The following is a 20,083-nucleotide window of genomic DNA, read 5'->3' as shown; positions in this document are numbered from 1 at the left end:
TATGATCAATTTGGGCCTATGATTCAGAATTTAGCTGTATATCAAATTGTATATATGACCATCATCATTGTTTTTATAATAATGTTTTCTATGTACCGTATATACTCGAGTATATGCCAAGGTACCTAATTTTACCACAAAAAAATGGGGAAACTTATTGACTCGAGTATAAGTCTAGGGTGAGAATGCAGCAGCCGCTGTAAGCAGAAAAGAGGGTCAACAATGCCCATTGCAGCCTCACTGTGCCCAACCTCACTGTGCCCATCCTCACTGTGCCCATTACAACCTCACTGTGCCCAACCTCACTGTGCCCATTGCCACCTCAGTGTGCCCAACCTCACTGCGTCCATTGCCACCTCACTGTGCCCATTGCCAAATCACTGTGCCCATTGCCACCTCACAGTGCCCATTTCCACTGTGCCCATTGCCACCTCACTGTGCCCATTGCAGCCTCCCTGTGCACCTGAAATTTTTAAAGGCTGCGGGCATCCATTCATTGTTTAAAAGTCGCGGTCTCCTGCTGGTCCCGTTCCGTGATAGGTGTTTCCCAGCAGCCTATCACGGACATCTTCTCATCCTTGGACTCCCAGCAGACACTGTGTTCAGTGTTCCGCCTATCACGGATGTTCTCTTGTCCGAGGATGAAAAGACGTCCATGATTGGCGGAACACTGAACACAGTGTCTGCTGGGAAACGCCTATCACGGAAGGGACCAGGGCGAAGCCGCGACTTTTAAACAATGGACGCTCGCGGCCCTTCAGGTACATTGACTCGAGTATAAGCCGAGGGGGGTAATTTCAGCCCTAAAAAAGGGCTGAAAACCTCGGCTTATACTCGATTATATATGGTATATTATATTGTTCAAATACATTTCTTCAAAATAAATTTCTTCAAAATAGATTTTTTTATATACTTGTCTTTTCACCACTTTACTCAATAAATAACCCTTACCCATACAATCCCTGGGGCATCCTTCCCAATTTTTTCCTACAGATTGACAGTGGTGCTGTACAATGCTCCTCCATAGATAGAGTGGAGCAATTAATGTAGCCACCCTATTACAGGAGGTGTGTTACTGTTCGGATGGCCAGGTGAGACTAAATGCAAAATAAGGAATGCAGCCACCACATCTAAGGATTGGTAATCTGCAGTATACTACGTTTTTGATTGTGGGTTAATATACGCTTTGAATTTAAATAGACCAAAGCCATTATAGTTTTTTTTTAATGTTGCATCTCTCTTAAAAGTAGAAAGTTATCCTGTTTTCTCTACGTTTCATCTGCATATTTTCTGTTTAAATAATTTCAATCAGCTACTTGTACTGGTCTCGACATGTTCTCTTCACTCCTGAGGGAATTCACATCCTTCGATTTCAAGCTCGGAACATGGAGAGACCAGCAGCTGTAATGTTATAGTTACGTTGATGATGATTTTTTTTCCTTTTAGGTTTCTCTACTTTATGTTTTGTATGATGAAAATGTAAAAAAAGTTATGATACTGTAGAGTTCTATCGCAACTAGAATGTGCTGAATTTGATCATTCTCATTGTAACACCATCGTTTTATATATACTTATACTATTTTGTATGTCATTGTCTACCTAAATACTTTTTTTCAATAAAAATTATTGGAAAAGAAAATGTAAAATATAAATTGCTTAAAAAAACAAACACAAAAAAGTTATGTATGACGTTCCACCATTGGGTATGGTCAGCAGTTTTTTGGCTTGGTCATTGTAGGCTACCAACAGAGATCAGCATGCTGTCAACTTGTACAGTGCACTGGACATGACTTGATCTTACACATTGACCACGTCACAGAGCTATTTACATATTTAAATATGCCTGACCGTGCTATAATCATATATATATATATTTTTTTTTTGCACTGGGTGTTGGGTGAATATGGAGTATTGATAGGTGTTCCTATACAGTATTAGCTGGATTCAGGTAGGGCCGCTCACTTTTGAGGCGGCGTAGCGTATCACATATACGCTATGCCGCCGTAAGTAAGTGAGGCAAGTGCAGTATTCACAAAGCACTTGCCTCCTAAGTTACGGCGGCGTAGCGTCAATGGGCCGGTGTAAGCGCGCCTAATTGAAATGAGGATGAGGGGGGCGTGTTTTATGTAAATTACTCGTGACCCGATGTGATTGACGTTTTTTACGGCGCAGGCCGTCGTATCTTAGCTAGGTTTAAGTGTATGTCAGTTTGAGAATACACTTGAACATACGCCGGCGTAACTCTTTGTGAATCCAGCTATATGTGTGTGTGTGTGTGTATGTATGTAGGGGTATGTATTATGTTGAACCCCAAAGGCACCATTAGTGCTTTATGAACCATCATGATTTTGTGATACCACCTCATTGCTCCTCTCCTCAGTATCTAATCCTGGTGAGACATGAGATGAAGGTTTCCCAGAAGTCTGTGGGTGAATTCTGCAGCTCTCTGAAGCAATATCTGAAGAATGTATCCGGCCAGGGAGAATGCTTTCAGTAAGTCACAAGATGTAAATGGATTTTCAATTTGTATTTCTTCTTCACCAAGTGAAAATGCCAGTAGTGGAGGTGTAATTAGCATGCAAACTACATCCAGCCAGGCCCCGTCTTGGCAGTTCAACAAACTTGTAAGTTGCCAGAGATACTGAATGTCAGGACTGACCTAAACTATGTGGACGTAATTACGAGACAGGAAATTCCCTGTGCACTTTTCTCCTGTTACATACATTAGTAATAGGGGTTGATTTACTAAAGGAAAATCCACTTTGCACTGCAAGTGCACTCGGAAATGCAGTCGCTGTAGATCTGAGGGGAATATCTGAAATCAAGGGAAGCTCTGCTGATTTGATCATCCAATCATGTACAAGCAAAAAATTCAGTTTTTTTATTTTCCTTGCACGTCCCCCTCACATCTACAGCGACTGCACTTGCGGTGCACTTGTAGTCCACAGTGGATTTGGCTTTAGTAAATAAGACCCATAGTGTCACTCGAAGTTCCACGCAAACAGCTAAAAATATATTTGAAATATATATGTGAATTTTTTTGCCTACCAATGAATTTGTTATTTTTGTCAGGCTTGTGATCCAAGCATGTCTGCCAAGCACCACAACCAGTTCTGTGACCTCCATGTAAACTACACTGCAGTTAAGCAATTCAGCCTGATCTGTGACCCAGCCCCTGATTATCATACAAAAGGGCAGCAGTACACTAATGAGGTCATCCTTCTTCCCTCCACCTCCTGTATGTGTGCTCAAAGTCAACAATGTGCAATTAAAAGAGCCCTGATTGACTTACTGTACGTTACTATTGCCCATCTCTTCCAATGCAAGTGTTTCATAAGAAAGATTGTAAAATGATTAGTCAGATGCTTGTGCTACTTCTATGTAAAAACACATTTAAGGCGGCCATGCATGGTTCAAATTTTGAAAGAATTTTCTTTTTCGAAAATCGTATCAGCCCAGGTTCACACTGGGTACGATTTGGTACGATTTGAGATGCGATTTCACATGTCAAATCGCATCTCAAATCGGCGGCATTTGCCAGCAATTGTTGGCAATGGCACCGTCCTAATCGGTGCGACGCCGCATCTGCGGCGCTGCACCGATTTCAAAAAGTAGTTCCTGTACTACTTTTTGCGATTTCGGGCCGCGATTTACATTGAACCCTGCACAGATGTCTCTTAAATCGCGGCAAAACCGCAGCCGCAAAATCGCGGTAAAATCGATTTTAAATTCACAGTAGTGTGAACCTAGCCTCAAAGAAATTTCGTACGAATTTTGCACAGTTAGTGGGCTGCAGCAACAGCCGATTTTCGTGCAGCAAACAAATTCGAGGAATCCGACGTGTTGGCAATTTTTTGAAAAACTAACGATTTTCTAAATTAATGAAGGGAGAATCGTGCGAGAAATGTAATAAAAAAAAAATGCGCAAAAAAAAGAATATTCCCGGAGAGAAAAGAATATTCCCGGAGTGAAACGAATATTCCCGGCAACATGAAGGTTTGGTCGGCCGAATTTCGAAAATCAAAGGTGGCATCATCGGATCACAAAAAAAAACGAACTTTCTGATTTTGAAAAGAAAATTTGTTCGAAATTCGACCGTGTATGGCCTGCTTTAGGCTGGATTCAAATCTTTGCATTGCGCTAACACATGTAAAATGCATGTGTTACTGCAGCACACAGTAACAAACAATCTATTTCAACAATGAACCTGTTTTTGTGCACTACAACTCACAGATGTGCATTGAGAGGGACTAAAACAGAGATATAGACACAAATGTAACTAGTACTTTGTGCTAATGCCAGAGATAACATGCCCAATGAGTTCACAAAACAAAAATCGATAGTAGCAATGTTCATGTCAAGGTTGCTGTGACCTAGGAAGCCTTGCTGCTCTCTGTACCAGTGGGACACCAGACGCTGTAATTAGACAAAGGAGAGAGAGAGCACACAGGCTCCCAGTGCAGTAACCTTTATTAGATGACTAAAAACAGTTAAAATTGCACTCACAAAAAAAATCTATCAACCATATAATCAGCTCCATGTGAATTTCAACGCCACCAAAATCCTCTAGCAGCCACCATCAGAATGAAACTTTGAATGAATGACACAGCTCCAGAGGCTAACCACGCGCTCTCCTCATTGACACACTGTCCATGCTGACAGGTAACCAAGCCAGCAGCAGGGCAAAGGAGCGCTCGCAGTATGTAACCGAGCGAACTCAGTGTACAGCGCTACATGAGAGGAAGGGGCAACACCAGGATTCTGATGGTGGCTGCTAGTGGGTGTTGGTGGAGCCATTATTCACATGGAGCTGATGATATGCCCGAAAGAAGTTTATTTTTGTAAGTGCAATTTTGATTGTTTTTACTCATTTAATAGAAGTTTCTGCACTAGGAGCCTGTGCGCTCCCTCTCTCAACTTTGTCTAATTGAGATGCACTGCATTAAAAAGACAAACAGTAAAAAAAAAGGAGTTCCCTAGAACATTTTCAAGCTAGCTAGCAAAAAACTAACTAATGTGTTTCAACTACTCACTTTATAAAAAGAGCTTTTAGGCCTCATTCACGCGGTTATACTACAGCTTGCATCTGTGCGGGGGCCATGTTTGTCTTCATGGGGTTGCACAGGTGTTATTTGCACCCCTGTGCAGGCTGCCCCACTTATGTCAGTTGACCCACAGAGGCTGCACGGGCATAGCTGCTGTTTCCAATGTGACAGCCATGCAGGTGCTGACAGTGTGCGTACGGGGCCATGCGATAAAACAAAAAAAAGGGGGGGAGGGGGGCCGGGACCCTCGGGATCATCGGGCCCCTTACAGGTGTAATGCCTGTACCCCCTGATGGCGGCCGTGACTGTGACATACTGAAGCAGAGCATGATCCCAACTCTTCGGAGACTGGGCCGCAGGACAGTATTCCAACAGGGTAACGACCCCAAATACACCTCCAAGACAGACACTGCCTTGCTAAAGAGGATGAGACTAAAGGTGATGGACTGGCCAAGCATGTCTCCAGACCAAAAACCTATTGAGCATCTGTGGGATGGGACATCCTCAAACGGAAGTTGGAGGAGTGCAAGGTCTCCAACATCCACCAGCTCCGTGATGTCGTCGTGGAAGAGGACTCCAGTGGCAATCTGTGAAGCTCTGGTGAACTCTATGCCCAAGAGGGTTAAGGCAGTGCTGCAAAATAATGGTGGCCAGACAAACTATAGACACTTTGGGCCAGATCCTCAAAAGGGATACGCCGTCGTATCCCTGTTTCTATCTATGGAACTGATCCACAGAATCAGTTTCCAATAGATAGGCAGAAGATCCGACATGTGTAAGGGACTTACACTGTCGGATCTTAGGATGCAGTACCTCGGCCGCCGCTGTGGGCATTTCTCGTCTAAATGGCGCTTTGGGTATGCAAATTAGCACTTATGGAGATCCACAAAGCTTTTACGCTTCGTTTTTTCTCCGTAAGTCTTAGTTTGCAAACGCAATATTAGGGCTGCTTTTACAAAGTGTAAACTGTTTACACCTTGTAAAAGTAGACCCTTCTTTCCCGCGACGCTGTTATTTATTTATTTTTTTTTTTTTTTTTTTCGCCGTATCTTTTTTTTTTCCCGACGCAACTTTTTTTACCCGGCGCGATTCACAAAACTTGGCGTAACGTAATTTGGCGCAATGCACGTCGGGAAAATGACGTTGGGAGCATGCGCAGTACGTCCGGCGCGGGAGCGCGCCTAATTTAAATGGGAACGCCTTGCGCCGGACGGATTTAAGTTACACCGCTGCAAATTTCCAGGTAAGTGCTTTGTGGATCGGGCACTAACTTGGGAAATTTGCGGCGGTGTAACTTAAATGGGAAAAGTTAAGTTACGCCACCTGGCTGTGGATCTGGCCCTTTGGGCCCAATTTGGAAATTTACACTTAGGCGTGTACTCACATTTGTTGGAAGCTGTTCGGACATTAATGGCTGTGTGTTGAGTTATTTTGAGGGGACAGCAAATTTACACCGTTATACAAGCTGTACCCTCACTACATTGTAGCAAAGTGTCATTTCTTCAGTGTTGTCACATGAAAAGTTATAATAAAATATTGACAAAAATGTGATTGGTGTACTTATGTGAGGTGTGTGTGTATATATATATATATATATATATATATATATATATATATATATATATATATATATATATATATATATGCATACAAAGTGAGGGTTTGCATATATTTTACATTGGCAGCAAATTAGTTGCTTTACCACAGTGCACGTTAACGCCCTTGCAATAAACGCACCACAACAGTGTGAAGATAGCTGTCTTTATTAATGAATTCATAACTTAAATAGTGTTCTTATATATGTCAGGTGTTCACCTTTCAAGTTAGCACACTTTCATTATGTGCACTTTTATTGTGAGATTATGTTTATGCCAAGTAAGGGAGGATAAATATGATCTGTGTCCATTTTTTTTAACTCTCCGAGAAGCTATGAACACCCCAACAATTCCTACATCCTATTTGCTTTATTTCAGTGTTACTGCTGTAAGACTGCCGGATATGGTAACATTTATCGTGTATGAATTCTGGGAAAGAGAGGAGGATTGGAAGAGGTGAGTTGCCTGGTGTCTGGATTTTAATGGGGGATTGGCTATGATTAGTGGCATACAGTAGCTATGAAAGAACAATTCTCAATACTGTAAAAAATGAAGGATCAGTTATAAAACTTGCTTGGAAATAAACCAGACAATTTCTCAGATTAAAATTAAATATTAAAAATGTTGTAAAATATTTAGTTTAAAAGTAGTAAAAAGGCAAAACTGTGAGTTATAAATAAAATTAATTTTGGTAAAAAATACAAATATAAAAGGTATTTTAGACATGAGTTTTGAATTTATCCATAAACAGGATTTGAAGCAGTGTTGTAAGAACTGGACTCTTAATATCACCAAAGACCTTTGTATAGGAGGGATTAGATGCATGCTGACCAAAACATCCAAAACCCTGAAGTTGCAAATCAGTATACAGCATGCATAGCTAATGTGCTATTCCCAGGCACAGATTGTGGGTCTGCACACAACATATTTCAGCATGCAGATCTGTGATCCAGTAAACAATCAATTGTGCTGAGCATTCACCCATACCATGTGTTTTTACAGCCTGTGTATATCATAGAGGTACATACAGACAGTAAGATCATGGCTGATACAGTGAGGAAAATAAGTATTTGAACACCCTGCTATTTTGCAAGTTCTCCCACTTGGAAATCATGGAGGGGTCTGAAATTGTCATCGTAGGTGCATGTCCACTGTGAGAGACATAATCAAAAAAAAAAAATTCCAGAAATCACAATTTATGATTTTTTAACTATTTATTTGTATGATACAGCTACAAATAAGTATTTGAACACCTGTCTATCAGCTAGAATTCTGACCCTCAAAGACCTGTTAGTCTGCCTTTAAAATGTCCACCTCCACTCCATTTATTATCCTAAATTAGATGCACCTGTTTGAGGTCATTAGCTGCATAAAGACACCTGTCCACCCCATACAATCAGTAAGAATCCAACTACTAACATGGCCAAGACCAAAGAGCTGTCCAAAGACACTAGAGACAAAATTGTACACCTCCACAAGGCTGGAAAGGGCTACGGGGAAATTGCCAAGCAGCTTGGTGAAAAAAGGTCCACTGTTGGAGCAATCATTAGAAAATGGAAGAAGCTAAACATGACTGTCAATCTCCCTCGGACTGGGGCTCCATGCAAAATCTCACCTCGTGGGGTCTCAATGATCCTAAGAAAGGTGAGAAATCAGCCCAGGACTACACGGGAGGAGCTGGTCAATGACCTGAAAAGAGCTGGGACCACCGTTTCCAAGGTTACTGTTGGTAATACACTAAGACGTCATGGTTTGAAATCATGCATGGCACGGAAGGTTCCCCTGCTTAAACCAGCACATGTCAAGGCCCGTCTTAAGTTTGCCAATGACCATTTGGATGATCCAGAGGAGTCATGGGAGAAAGTCATGTGGTCAGATGAGACCAAAATAGAACTTTTTGGTCATAATTCCACTAACCGTGTTTGGAGGAAGAAGAATGATGAGTACCATCCCAAGAACACCATCCCTACTGTGAAGCATGGGGGTGGTAGCATCATGCTTTGGGGGTGTTTTTCTGCACATGGGACAGGGCAACTGCACTGTATTAAGGAGAGGATGACCGGGGCCATGTATTGCGAGATTTTGGGCAACAACCTCCTTCCCTCAGTTAGAGCTTTGAAGATGGGTCGAGGCTGGGTCTTCCAACATGACAATGACCCGAAGCACACAGCCAGGATAACCAAGGAGTGGCTCTGTAAGAAGCATATCAAGGTTCTGGCATGGCCTAGCCAGTCTCCAGACCTAAACCCAATAGAGAATCTTTGGAGGGAGCTCAAACTCCGTGTTTCTCAGCGACAGCCCAGAAACCTGACTGATCTAGAGAAGATCTGTGTGGAGGAGTGGGTCAAAATCCCTCCTCCAGTGTGTGCAAACCTGGTGAAAAACTACAAGAAACGTTTGACCTCTGTAATTGCAAACAAAGGCTACTGTACCAAATATTAACATTGTTTTTCTCAGGTGTTCAAATACTTATTTGCAGCTGTATCATACAAATAAATAGTTTAAAAAAATCATACATTGTGATTTCTGGATTTTTTTTTTTGATTATGTCTCTCACAGTGGACATGCACCTACGATAACAATTTCAGACCCCTCCATGATTTCCAAGTGGGAGAACTTGCAAAATAGCAGGGTGTTCAAATACTTATTTTCATCACTGTATGCACTTGCATCCTGTGGTTATTAGGAAGGATCAGTAAATTTGTATCTGTGTCTTGTGTGCAGGGACCCTAAATGAACCCATGAATATGAGAAGACAGTTGCCCAGTCTATCTGCTTACATTAACTTGATGGATAACCTTATCATTGTGGGAGACCTTTGATTTTGCCTGCGGGCTGCTGTCATTGATAGTCAGTTGTGCAGGTTATAAAATGTGTCTTGATTGCTAATGTTAAATCACAAAAGTCTGTACGGGCTCCTTGCCCACAAATCTCAACTCCTTCCCCATGCATCCTATAAGCTATACAGTTAAAGCTAAAATGTAACTTTCACTTTCTTACTGGGAGATATTGTAACCAATGCTTAACGAGTAACTCCACTTTTGTTGAGGGGAAAAAACAATCCCTCTGGGTGATCAATGTCCATTGCAAGGATGCTAACAAACTTTGTTGCAAATTCCTATTTCTGCTCTGAAGAAAAAGCTGTTTGTTCCATTATGTCTTTTGGATACTGATTATAAATGGGAATTACCAATTCATTTTAATCAGATGGTGCACTTTCTGTGTTCTAATGAGTGTTTGCATCCCTTTTAGAAGTAATTAACCCTTAGGGGGCATCTAACCAAAAATTGCATTTTTGTTGCAGAGGATGCTTAAAACGTGATTTGTATCTTAGTGTAGTTTTGTACTTGATGAGTTCTTCACACAAGCAGAATATGACATTTGTGGAGGCATTCTGTAGAATTTTACAGAAAATAATAGTGCTGCCGGATGAAAAGCAAATGTAGTTTGTAATAACATTAAATTACAATATGGCTTATTTAGTAATTAGATTTGATATATTAATTTTTTTTTTTTTGCTATATTTCCCACAAAAGTGGAGCTTTAATTTCGCTCTAGTATGCCTATGGCACTTACATTTCCCCACTTTGCTGCATGCCTCTTTCATACTTCCAGCGTTGTGCTGTATGTAACACCTTAACATGCTCCCTCTCTGCTTATTGAAGGGCATAGGAATTTAGACACTGTCTGGTTATACTGCTACCTGCAGGATGATTGGACAATGGCAAACAAACAAATTGTAGGCCAGTTTTCTTTGCTAGTGCCATAGAATAGACATCTGTTTTAGTTCTGGAAAATGCCTGACCAATTTTTGCTAGACTTTTATTTTGTTATTTCTTCTCTTGTTGACTTCAGTCAAGATTCCTCACTGCATCGCTGTTTAGGCTGTTTGCTACATGGCTGCTATCCAGTTCAGCCTTTCCTTAATTTAGCTATGGAGTGCCAGATCTGGGCCCTGCTGGACTAGATGTGCTGGGCCAACCTCAAAGTGACCTTCAAGCACTGGATTTTGCCTTGGGCATTTTTCAGACATCAAGTACTGGTAAAAGTTACCTACAAAGATCTTTCCAGGTCCAGAGGCATATTATTACCCCGGAAGACTCATTCTGTTGAGTAGGTCTATCAGGCTGAGCACATGGAGCTACTTCATTATTTACTCTGCTGGGTTCCTTTCTACAGTGACTTTGGTCACCTCAAGTCTTCTGACCCTCATCAGCCCTAAGCTGCCTGAGTTTGCGAGTACCCAAGGCCCTGCTTCTTACCTTGAGCCTAGTTGCTTCACTGCCATGTGGTTGCAACATGTTTGTATTTATACACAGGGGACAGTCCCACTGCTACCAGTGACCCCTGATGAAATTTTTGGACAAACCTTTGTACAAACATTCTTACGAAAATTAAAATCGTTACATTTGATGACTTGACAAATGTAATTTAAAAGTGCTTCAAACAATACATTTTAAAATGAATGGACTTTTTCTAACAAAAGATAGAGATACAAAGGTAGAGCTGATGCTTTGAGCCATATTCTTCATTTATGATACTTGCAAGAAGCATCTAATCTGATTCCCTTGAAGATTGTCTTTTTGTGCCTACACTTAATACCATCATCAAGAATTCAATGAGAGGCTAGAGCGTATGCATGCCTCAACATCAGAGGTCCAAGGAAAGGTTGGCTGAGCCCCCCCCCCTCTTCTTTTGCAGTAAGTCGCAAAATCTTGTGCGTAAAGGTGCACTCCCAACACTACAACCCCTTGGAGTCCTCTCACCCAAAGACCCCTTGCTTTACTTCCATTGCCAACTTGGCCCCTGGAGCCATGCCCCACCCAGGCCATTACTCCATTCATCAGTAAAATTTTCATTTCTTGGGGCATGTAAGGCCCTCAGTGGTCCTTAGAACCCAGTACCTACTGGGACAACAAGAACCAGCTTTGACTGTTCCGCACCCAGATAGGGATCTGAATTTGCTGCCCTTGCACATCTAATACTTCTCAGAGCATTTAGTAGGCATCATGAGTCCTAGTGGACAACATATCCCTAAAGGGCTTAATGCCTGCAAGATCCGGATGGATTTGGCTTTGTCAGGTTTTAGCGTTGGAAACTACAGGCAATAGTAACAAACACAGTAGAAAGATCCATGGCATGTTTACCCTCAGACCTCTTGTCATCAGACACAGTGTTACCGCTCCTTCCTCCTGTACAGGAGCATCAGGGCATTAAGTAACCCTTCCCTCAGAGACATCTCGTTTTCTCCTATCTCTTCTTGGTCCACTTCTGTTCCAGTTTCTGCTGTTGCTGGTCAAGTTCTTGAGCAGTTTAACTTGTCTACCTCCAAGTACCATATAGTCCCTGTTGGGATCGATCAGCCTCTCTATTAGGTTTCATGCACACTGATCCCTTTAACTGAAATTCCATGGAAACTTGTTCATCTCAACAGATCACTTCTAGACATGGAAAAGAGGTTCACACATCTAGGTGCGCCTTAGACCCTACATTGTAGGTGAAGGTCGTCCTTGAAGTACCCTATGTTTCAGGAAGCAGAAAACACTTTGTTTCTTGCTGCAGGAATCCTCTAACAAGAACACGGAATACATTAAAGCAGGGGTGGCAAACACAAGGCCCACCAGCCGAATCTTGCTGCAGGAATCCTCTAACAAGAACATGGAATAGATTAAAGCAGGGGTGGCAAACACAAGGCCCACCGGCTGAATCTGGCCCGCCAGGCCTTGTAATGTGGCCCGCACAGCATCCTCCATCCGCTACCTAATTTTATCTGGCAGGTTGGGATCCCAGCAAGAGAAAACATCCCCCGCCCCCTTGTGTCAGGTTGGCAGAGGAAGAAGTCATTGGTGGAGGGAGAAGCAGAGGCAGAAGAACCAGGAGAAGAAGCGGAGGAAGAAGACACAAAGCTACGACGGGGGACATTCTTCATTTTTAATAAAGGACTTTTCCAAAACTATCTCATACTCATTCACATGGGGAGGGGCCAGGATCTGGGGACCCCCTTGCTAAATTGGACTTCCAGATTCCGACAAGCTCCCTGTCTGCAGACCCCCACAATCACTGGCCAGGGTTGTCGGGAAGAGGCCCTTGCCCCCATCAACACAGGGAACAAGGTGCTCAGCGTCGGATCCCATTCATTGAGTTCGCATGGAAGTCGAACATGAAGTCGCAGGACAGAGTTGGATCAGAAGCTGCATAACTTTTGTGTCGGAACAGTGTGAACATAGCCTGAGTATTTGCGTGCACTGACACCTGTGCTAAGGGTTATTATTGTGCCCACTGACATCAATGCTGCGACTTAATATATCCACTGACACCTGTACTGGGGGTTATTCTTACGCTCAGGAGGAGAGGGGCACACAATTTGGCATCTTTGCTGTGGGCACTGGTTGACTTGCCACTGCATGCATGGCCGGCTTTAGTTGACAAGATTTACCTCTTCCAGCAGTCCAAACAGTGTGACAATTATCAGCCTGGAGATGGTCAATCTCAGCCTAAAAGAGCTGAAGCTGGCTATGCACTAGTAGAATCTTGTTTAATTCTTGTTTGAATGTTTGTTCAATTTTCTAATCGTTAATGGCATCAAATTGACTTTTTTACCACAGTGATGGGAAAATTTAAAGAAGGGGGATGGAATTTTTTCTTGAATGCATTTCTAGCAGTGTATGTAGTTTTCATTCGGGAAATTACCGGTACATTTTCACTCCAAAATCAGTTGTTAAAAGCAAATATTCCAACTATATTCATCTAGTAATCAAATGTACAAAGATTTTTTGTACAAATCTTTGTGCACTTGCCAGAATCGCATTGCATGGGTGTAATCAATTTCAGCAGCTGCTAAGGTAAACAGAAATAACAGGGACTGCTATAAACATACAAAATATGGAAATCTCAGAGATCAGCTGAAGGGTAAGAAACACACTTTGCAGAGCTATTGGTAAGCCGAGGAAACTTTGTGTACAAGCGTAGTTTCGTTTCACTAATTAGTTTAACTGTCTTAACACAGGCATCTGCAGAGTGGACCATGTAAGCAGTTCCAGCATGTGAAGGTCGATGCTCTCATTCAGCCAGAATCCATATCCAGTGTGTCTGTTCCAGGTAAGCTCTCAGACATCTCGTACAGAAGGCTTTAAAGCAGGTCCATCAGTTACAACAGTCATTACATAAAAGCAACTAGGCAAGGTGCTTGCACATGCCATACGGGGAGCCTCCAATACTTGGGAACACGCCATATGAAAATTTGGACTTATAGACCAAGGGCCGTGGATTTGTCCCAAGTTCCTCTCCAGGCACACAGCAAAATTCACTCTTCGGCTGCAACAATCCAATCAGAATTGGGGGTGTGGGTACCTGTCAAAACCAGGTACCTACTAACCTAATCCCCCCCCCCCAAAAAAAAAAATATGTGCACAATGTGAAGGAGGAAGGGGGGTAGATTGGGAACTTCCGTTATTGGGTCAAGTTCTGCTTTAAGCTCCAGCTCAATATTTAAATTTAGCGCAAGTCCAGGTTGGGGGGTTTTCAGGTATTGTAGGTAAAAAATATATCAAATATAATGCTGCTGGGTGTTTGAGCAAGGTTTTTTTTTTTTTTTTTTTGAAGGGAGATTTAAATCAAATGAATATAAGGTAACCAATTGGTCTTGATCTTGTGGAGAAAAGCATAAAGACATGCAAAGGGGAAAAAATAAGGAATTTGCTAAATACTATCATTAAACAGTTACCAGAATGCAACTTTATCACAATAGTAGTCCAATGTGTCAGGAATTGGAGAATGGTAAGTAGGAGCGCTTCTGCTAGTAGGGTCCTCCAGGTTTTATTTACATTCAGAATCATCCAATATAACAGGATAGCAAACTGACAGGCACTCGAGCAGCACTTAGAAGAGAGAACCGGGCTCTGGATAGACAAAGATATGCAGAGAAAAGCATTTCAAAGTGCAGTATGTCAGTAATGTTATTAAAGCCAATGGTTAAAAACACAGGATTACAGAGGAAACGGGTTCATCAATTGTATGAAGTCCTCCCGAGATGGTCTTCCCTTTCACTGTGCCGACCAACGCTTACAAGAACCGAGGGTCTGGAGGAGTGAGTAAAATGGCCCCGCACTTTCTGAAACCACCGTGAAACACATGGGGCGGAAGTGATGTCAGAAAGGGAGCAGTGACTAGTTTCGGAGCATGCTCAAAGGCTCCTCCTACAGCTGTTTTGAAGAAGCAGCCTTTGAGCATGCTCCGATACTAATCACCACCCCCTTGCTGACGTTGCGTCTGTCCCGTTTGTTCCATGGTGGTTTCACAAAGTGTGGCGGCCATCTTGCTGCTCTAGACTCTAGCTTCTTGCAGGTGCCTTCCAGCACAGTGAAAGGGAAGACCATCTCAGGAAAGCTTCATACATTGCTGAGCCTGTTTACTCTGTATAGCACTACCCCCGCAAGAGCTGCTGGTTATATTTTGGGTGGCACATTACCTCTATGTTCTCGCTGTCCAGGGTGAAAGGAGAGTCTGAAGAATTTCAATGTCCACACAATGCACTTCTTTTTCTTGGATTTATTTTGCAGAACTATAATAGAAAAGAAGTTGGAGGGGTGGAAGGGTAGGTAGGTTCAGGTGCACAGTCACAAATATGGAAACACTCCTGTTTCCAGTAAACAGTTCTCGTCGCCACTCTAGCCAGAGTGGGTATTGCTCACCCGGATAGGTCCCTCTCACTGGCCTTGCAGCCGTGATGGCGCACAAAGTAAAGTACAGTCTCTGCCACAGACTTTCCTTTCTTGATGAGACACTTTGGTCCGGAATCCTCTGCCACAGGATTCAGCACCCGGATCTCTTTAGCTTTGTTTCTTTAGAACTTTTAGATCCGACAGGCGACACTGTCGAGCTTTTCGGTGTACGGTGCATCCTTCGATGAAGTTTCCAGGCCTTCTCACAAGGTACCAGCCTCTTGCATGGCCCTCTCCAGGATAGGTCCTCCCCTGGCTTCCTTCATCAAGTGGCTTCCTCCCTCAGGACGGACAGTACAGGATCACCTTTGCAGTACAGGCCCCAGCCAGACAACTGGGCCCACCAGAGGAAGCCGCAGCCCCGGGCCAATGTGGTCCTGGAACCAGGATTCAGAACACGCACCTCAGGCCAGGCGGGCCACGAGGCTTCTGTCCCTTAAAGCGGGAGTTCCCCCTCCAAAAAATTGTTACCCTTAGATTGATGCTCATTTTGTCTAGGGGAATCGGCTAGTTGTTTTAAAATCGAAGTTGTACTTACCGTTGTAGAGAGCGATCTTCTCCGCCGCTTCCGGGTATGGGTCTTCGGGACTGGGCATTCCTATTTTGATTGACAGTCTTCCGACAGGCTTCCGACGGTCGCATCCATCGCATCACGAGTAGCCGAAAGAAGCCAAACGTCAGCGCGGCTCTATACGGCGCCTGTGCACCGACGTTCGGCTACTTTCGGAAAATCGTGACGCGATAGATGCGACCGTCGGAAGCCTGTCAATCAAGAAGGAACGCCCAGACCCGAAGACCATACCCGGAAGCGGCGGAGAAGATCGCTCTCTAAAACGGTAAGTACTGCTTTGTTTTTAAAACAACTAGCCGATTCCCCTAGACAAAATGAGCATCAATCTAAGGGTAACAATTTTTTTGAGGGGGAACTACCGCTTTAAGTACCCCTCCCAAGCATGCACAGCTGGCAACCACTCCCACTGATTCGCTGCCGAGGGGGACACTCAATACACCTTGACCTTTCTGCTGCCACCCTTGACCTGGGGTGGTAATGAAACTCCAAGGCGAGCAATGGTGGATACTCTCAACACAGCCATGACTGGAACAAATGCTAAATTCCCCTAATCAATCTGGTCTGAGCCAAATAACAGCCCAGACCCCCACTAAATTTAAAGCAGCGCCTGTTCAACAGGAGCAGGGCGCTACATCTGTAATCCAGTAAGTGTTTTTAACCACTGCCTTTGAATAAAATTACTGACATACTGCACTTAGAAGCACCTTTCTCTGCATATCAATGTATCAGGAATGAAAAAGGTTTGTTTCACCTAGCAGCCTATCAATTCCACCTGTCACAGTTCTAAAGCAGTGTAAAGTGAAAGCTGAAATCCAGTTGGATGTTAAGTGCACCAAGAGAAATATTTCCTTAAAATGCATGTGCTACCAAATTGTTATTCTTAATCTAATGGTTTTATCTGAATGTGGAGAATCGCAGTGTCATATTAAGATGCCCATACATGCGCATGCGTGACTGTTCCCATGGCAAAGTTTGTTCCCTTTTCTAAAGAATGAATGTCACACAAATATTTCAAGCATAAAGCATAAAAAAGTTGCTTCTTCGTCTTTTGTTAACTCTTTGCGCCACCAATTATAGAGTAGAAATGAGATGGTATGTTTACTGATAAAGGTCAGCTGTCACTTGAGATGGCAGTATAACACAGCTTGATATTTGCTGTGTTTGCAGTATTCTGAGTGTATAGAAACTGATTTTCAAAGGATAAAGAGCACTCATAAGCATCAGAAGTGCATCATCTTTATATTCTTTCAACAGTTTCTTCCTTATCCCCATAGAAAACATAATGATTATGCATGTGATACATCCGTTCATTGGCCATGCTGGCTCTTAGCAGTTTCAAGTACAATTGTTGACAGGCTCATTTGTTCCAGCCCATCATTGTCAGTAATAGCAGCCCTTGAATGCCTATCTTTGATTTTCAGCTCTTGGTTAATTAGATACATTTTTTTCCAGCTTCGTGGTGTATCCTGAGCCGAGACTGACAGCATTCTTGTGAAACTGTCCAGATTCTGTCTGTAACATCAGTGGCTCACTGAGACTTGTGTCACCGTCCCACCAGAAGACCTCAATTATTCTGGCTGAGATATGTCTCCTCCTGATGACAATGTTCAAGTGCTGTCTTTTCAATCCACCTAGTGGGGAATGTATTTGCTTGTTATAAAAGGGAAATCCTCAGAGAGCCAGCTTATGAAATGCCTCAAAATATAAACATAAGATTAAAAATCGAAATAACCATGTGTGAAAAACAGCCGTAGACAGGATTAAGGAGCCCACCTAGTCACCCATATAAAACCAGACCTTTAGGGACGAGGCCCATGACACAGACCTTAAAACTGCATGTGAAACAAAACCTGACTTTTGTTTATAGGTTAACAATACTCCACAGGTATACACAGTAGGATACAGAAGTCAATTTTTGAAAGAAATATTATTGAAAACTATTCACAGCAAACCACATTTTAGATGCTGGATAATTCATACATATCACTAACATGCTGACCTTTATTCGAAAAAAACATGGTAGACCCATTCTCATCTTCTAGTCCTAGATCTAATTGTAAAGAGCTTCTCCAGGAAACAGCAAGTCTAGGGCTACACTGGCGACTAACCACTTGTTGGCTGTCACCCCTCAGAACACTGAAATTATTGTGTTGCTAATGATATGATTGCCAGCAGGTAGTTACATATCTTACCAATAAAGAGATTTAATTACCAGTGTAGCCCTAGCCTTACCCTCTTTTTACTCACAGATGGTGGCTGTCCAGTAATGTACACATCCCTGTCAACTTATTAACTTCCATGGGAAATTAAGGACTGTAAAAGGTCTGAGACCCTTTATGTCATTAGCTGAGAACTGGTTGTGAGGTAAACATATAGCTGAAAATCCAGTGAGGAAGTGCTTTCTACACTTGTAGCAATTACCCAGTGATGGCTTTTGAAGTTTTATAATACATCGCAACCGGCAAACACACACAGGCCCTGCATCAGAACTGGGAGACACACACAGGCCCTGCATCAGAACTGGGAGACACACAGGCCCGACATCGCAAACGGAGACACACACAGGCCCATCATCGCAACCGGGAGACACACAGGCCCGACATCGCAACCAGGAGACACACACACACAGGCCCGGCATTGCAACCGTGAGACACACACACAGGCCCGGCATTGCAACCGGGAGACACACACAGGCCCGGCATTGTAACCGGGAGACACACACAGGTCCGGCATTGCAACCGGGAGAAACACAGGCCCGACATCGCAACCAGAGACACACACAGGCCCGGCATTGCAACCGGAAGACACACAGGCCCGACATCGCAACCAGGACACACACACACACAGGCACGGCATTGCAACCGGGGGAGATACACACAGGTCCGGCATTGCAACCAGTAGCACACACAGGCCCTGCATCAGAACTGGGAGCACACACAGGCCGGACATCACAGCCAGGAGCACACAGTCCCTACATCATAAACTGGAGTACATACAGGCTCAACAACACACACTAAAACAACACAGGCCCTACATAACAAACTAGAGCACACACAGGCCTTACATAACAAACTAGAGCACACACAGGCCCTGCATAGTAAACTGGAGCACACAAAGGCCCACCAACCATCACAAATTGGAGCACTCACAGGCTCCACATCCGACTGAAGTGTACACAGGCTCTATATTACAACCAGGAGCATACATAGGCCCTACATCACAAGTGGGAGCACATACCGGCCCTGCATCAGACCTGGGAGCACACGCAGGCTCAACATCAACACCAGGGGCACACACAGGCCCAACATCACAATCTGGCGCTCACACAGGCTCTATATCACAACCAGGAGCACACACACAGGCCCAGCATCACAAACTGGAGTGCACACAAGATCAACATCACAAAGTGGAGCACACGCAGGCCCAGCATCACAAACTGGAACACACGTAGGCCCAGCATCACAAACTGGAACACACGCAGGCCCAGCATCACAAACTGGAACACACGCAGGCCCAGCATCACAAACTGGAACACACGCAGGCCCAGCATCACAAACTGGAACACACGCAGGCCCAGCATCACAAACTGGAGCACACACAGGCCCAAAATCACAAACTGGCATGTACACAGGCCCTATATTACAACCAGGTACACACATAGGCCCCACATAACAAATGGGAGCACACACTGGACCCACTTCACAAACTGGAGTGCACACAGGCCTTGCATTGTAACAACAGTGGCTTTAGTGTGAAGATATTGGGTTGATTTACTAAAGGCAAATAGGCGGTTTGCAAGGGAATTTTCTCTCAGCTTAATGAATTGGATGGAAATTTACTTTGTGCATGGTTGGAGGTTGAAAGTCAGCAGAGCTTCATTTCATTCCCTAAGTTAGGGAAAACTCCTTTGCAACGCACAAATTCCCTTGCAAAGTGAACAGCCTATTTACCTTTAGTAAATCAAGCCCAATTTCTCAACTATTAAAGAATGTGCTCCTCCTGAATTTCTTCTTCCTTTCGGGAGGTTTCACAACAGATCTAGCTAAGGATTTAATCTTAACCATCTCTAATGCAGAGATCTATACAGCTCTGACAGTCACCCTTTGTGAGTAATGTGAAAGAATTTAGCTTCATCCTCGAAAACATATTTAG

At 43.4% G+C, this 20,083-nt stretch overlaps 1 protein-coding gene across 3 annotated transcripts in view; it reads left to right on the top strand.

Annotated features, from left to right (window-relative positions):
• The window catches only part of NECAB2 (N-terminal EF-hand calcium binding protein 2), a 270,428-nt gene extending 251,640 nt beyond the window's left edge, over positions 1 to 18,788 (top strand). For all 3 annotated transcript variants that reach the window (XM_040329099.1, XM_040329100.1, XM_040329101.1), the window contains 4 exons: positions 2,381 to 2,493; positions 7,019 to 7,096; positions 13,647 to 13,738; positions 17,384 to 18,788. In XM_040329099.1, coding sequence (XP_040185033.1) covers positions 2,381 to 2,493; positions 7,019 to 7,096; positions 13,647 to 13,738; positions 17,384 to 17,412 — 312 coding nt within the window. In that variant the 3' untranslated portion in view covers positions 17,413 to 18,788. The remainder of the gene's footprint in view (positions 1 to 2,380; positions 2,494 to 7,018; positions 7,097 to 13,646; positions 13,739 to 17,383) is intronic.
• Positions 18,789 to 20,083: the final 1,295 nt, after the last annotated feature.

The sequence above is a fragment of the Rana temporaria genome, chromosome 11, assembly GCF_905171775.1.
Source record: "Rana temporaria chromosome 11, aRanTem1.1, whole genome shotgun sequence".
Taxonomy (NCBI): Eukaryota; Metazoa; Chordata; class Amphibia; order Anura; family Ranidae; genus Rana; species Rana temporaria.
The sequence above is the reverse complement of the archived record's forward strand: the minus strand, read 5'-3'. Positions and strand labels throughout refer to the sequence as shown.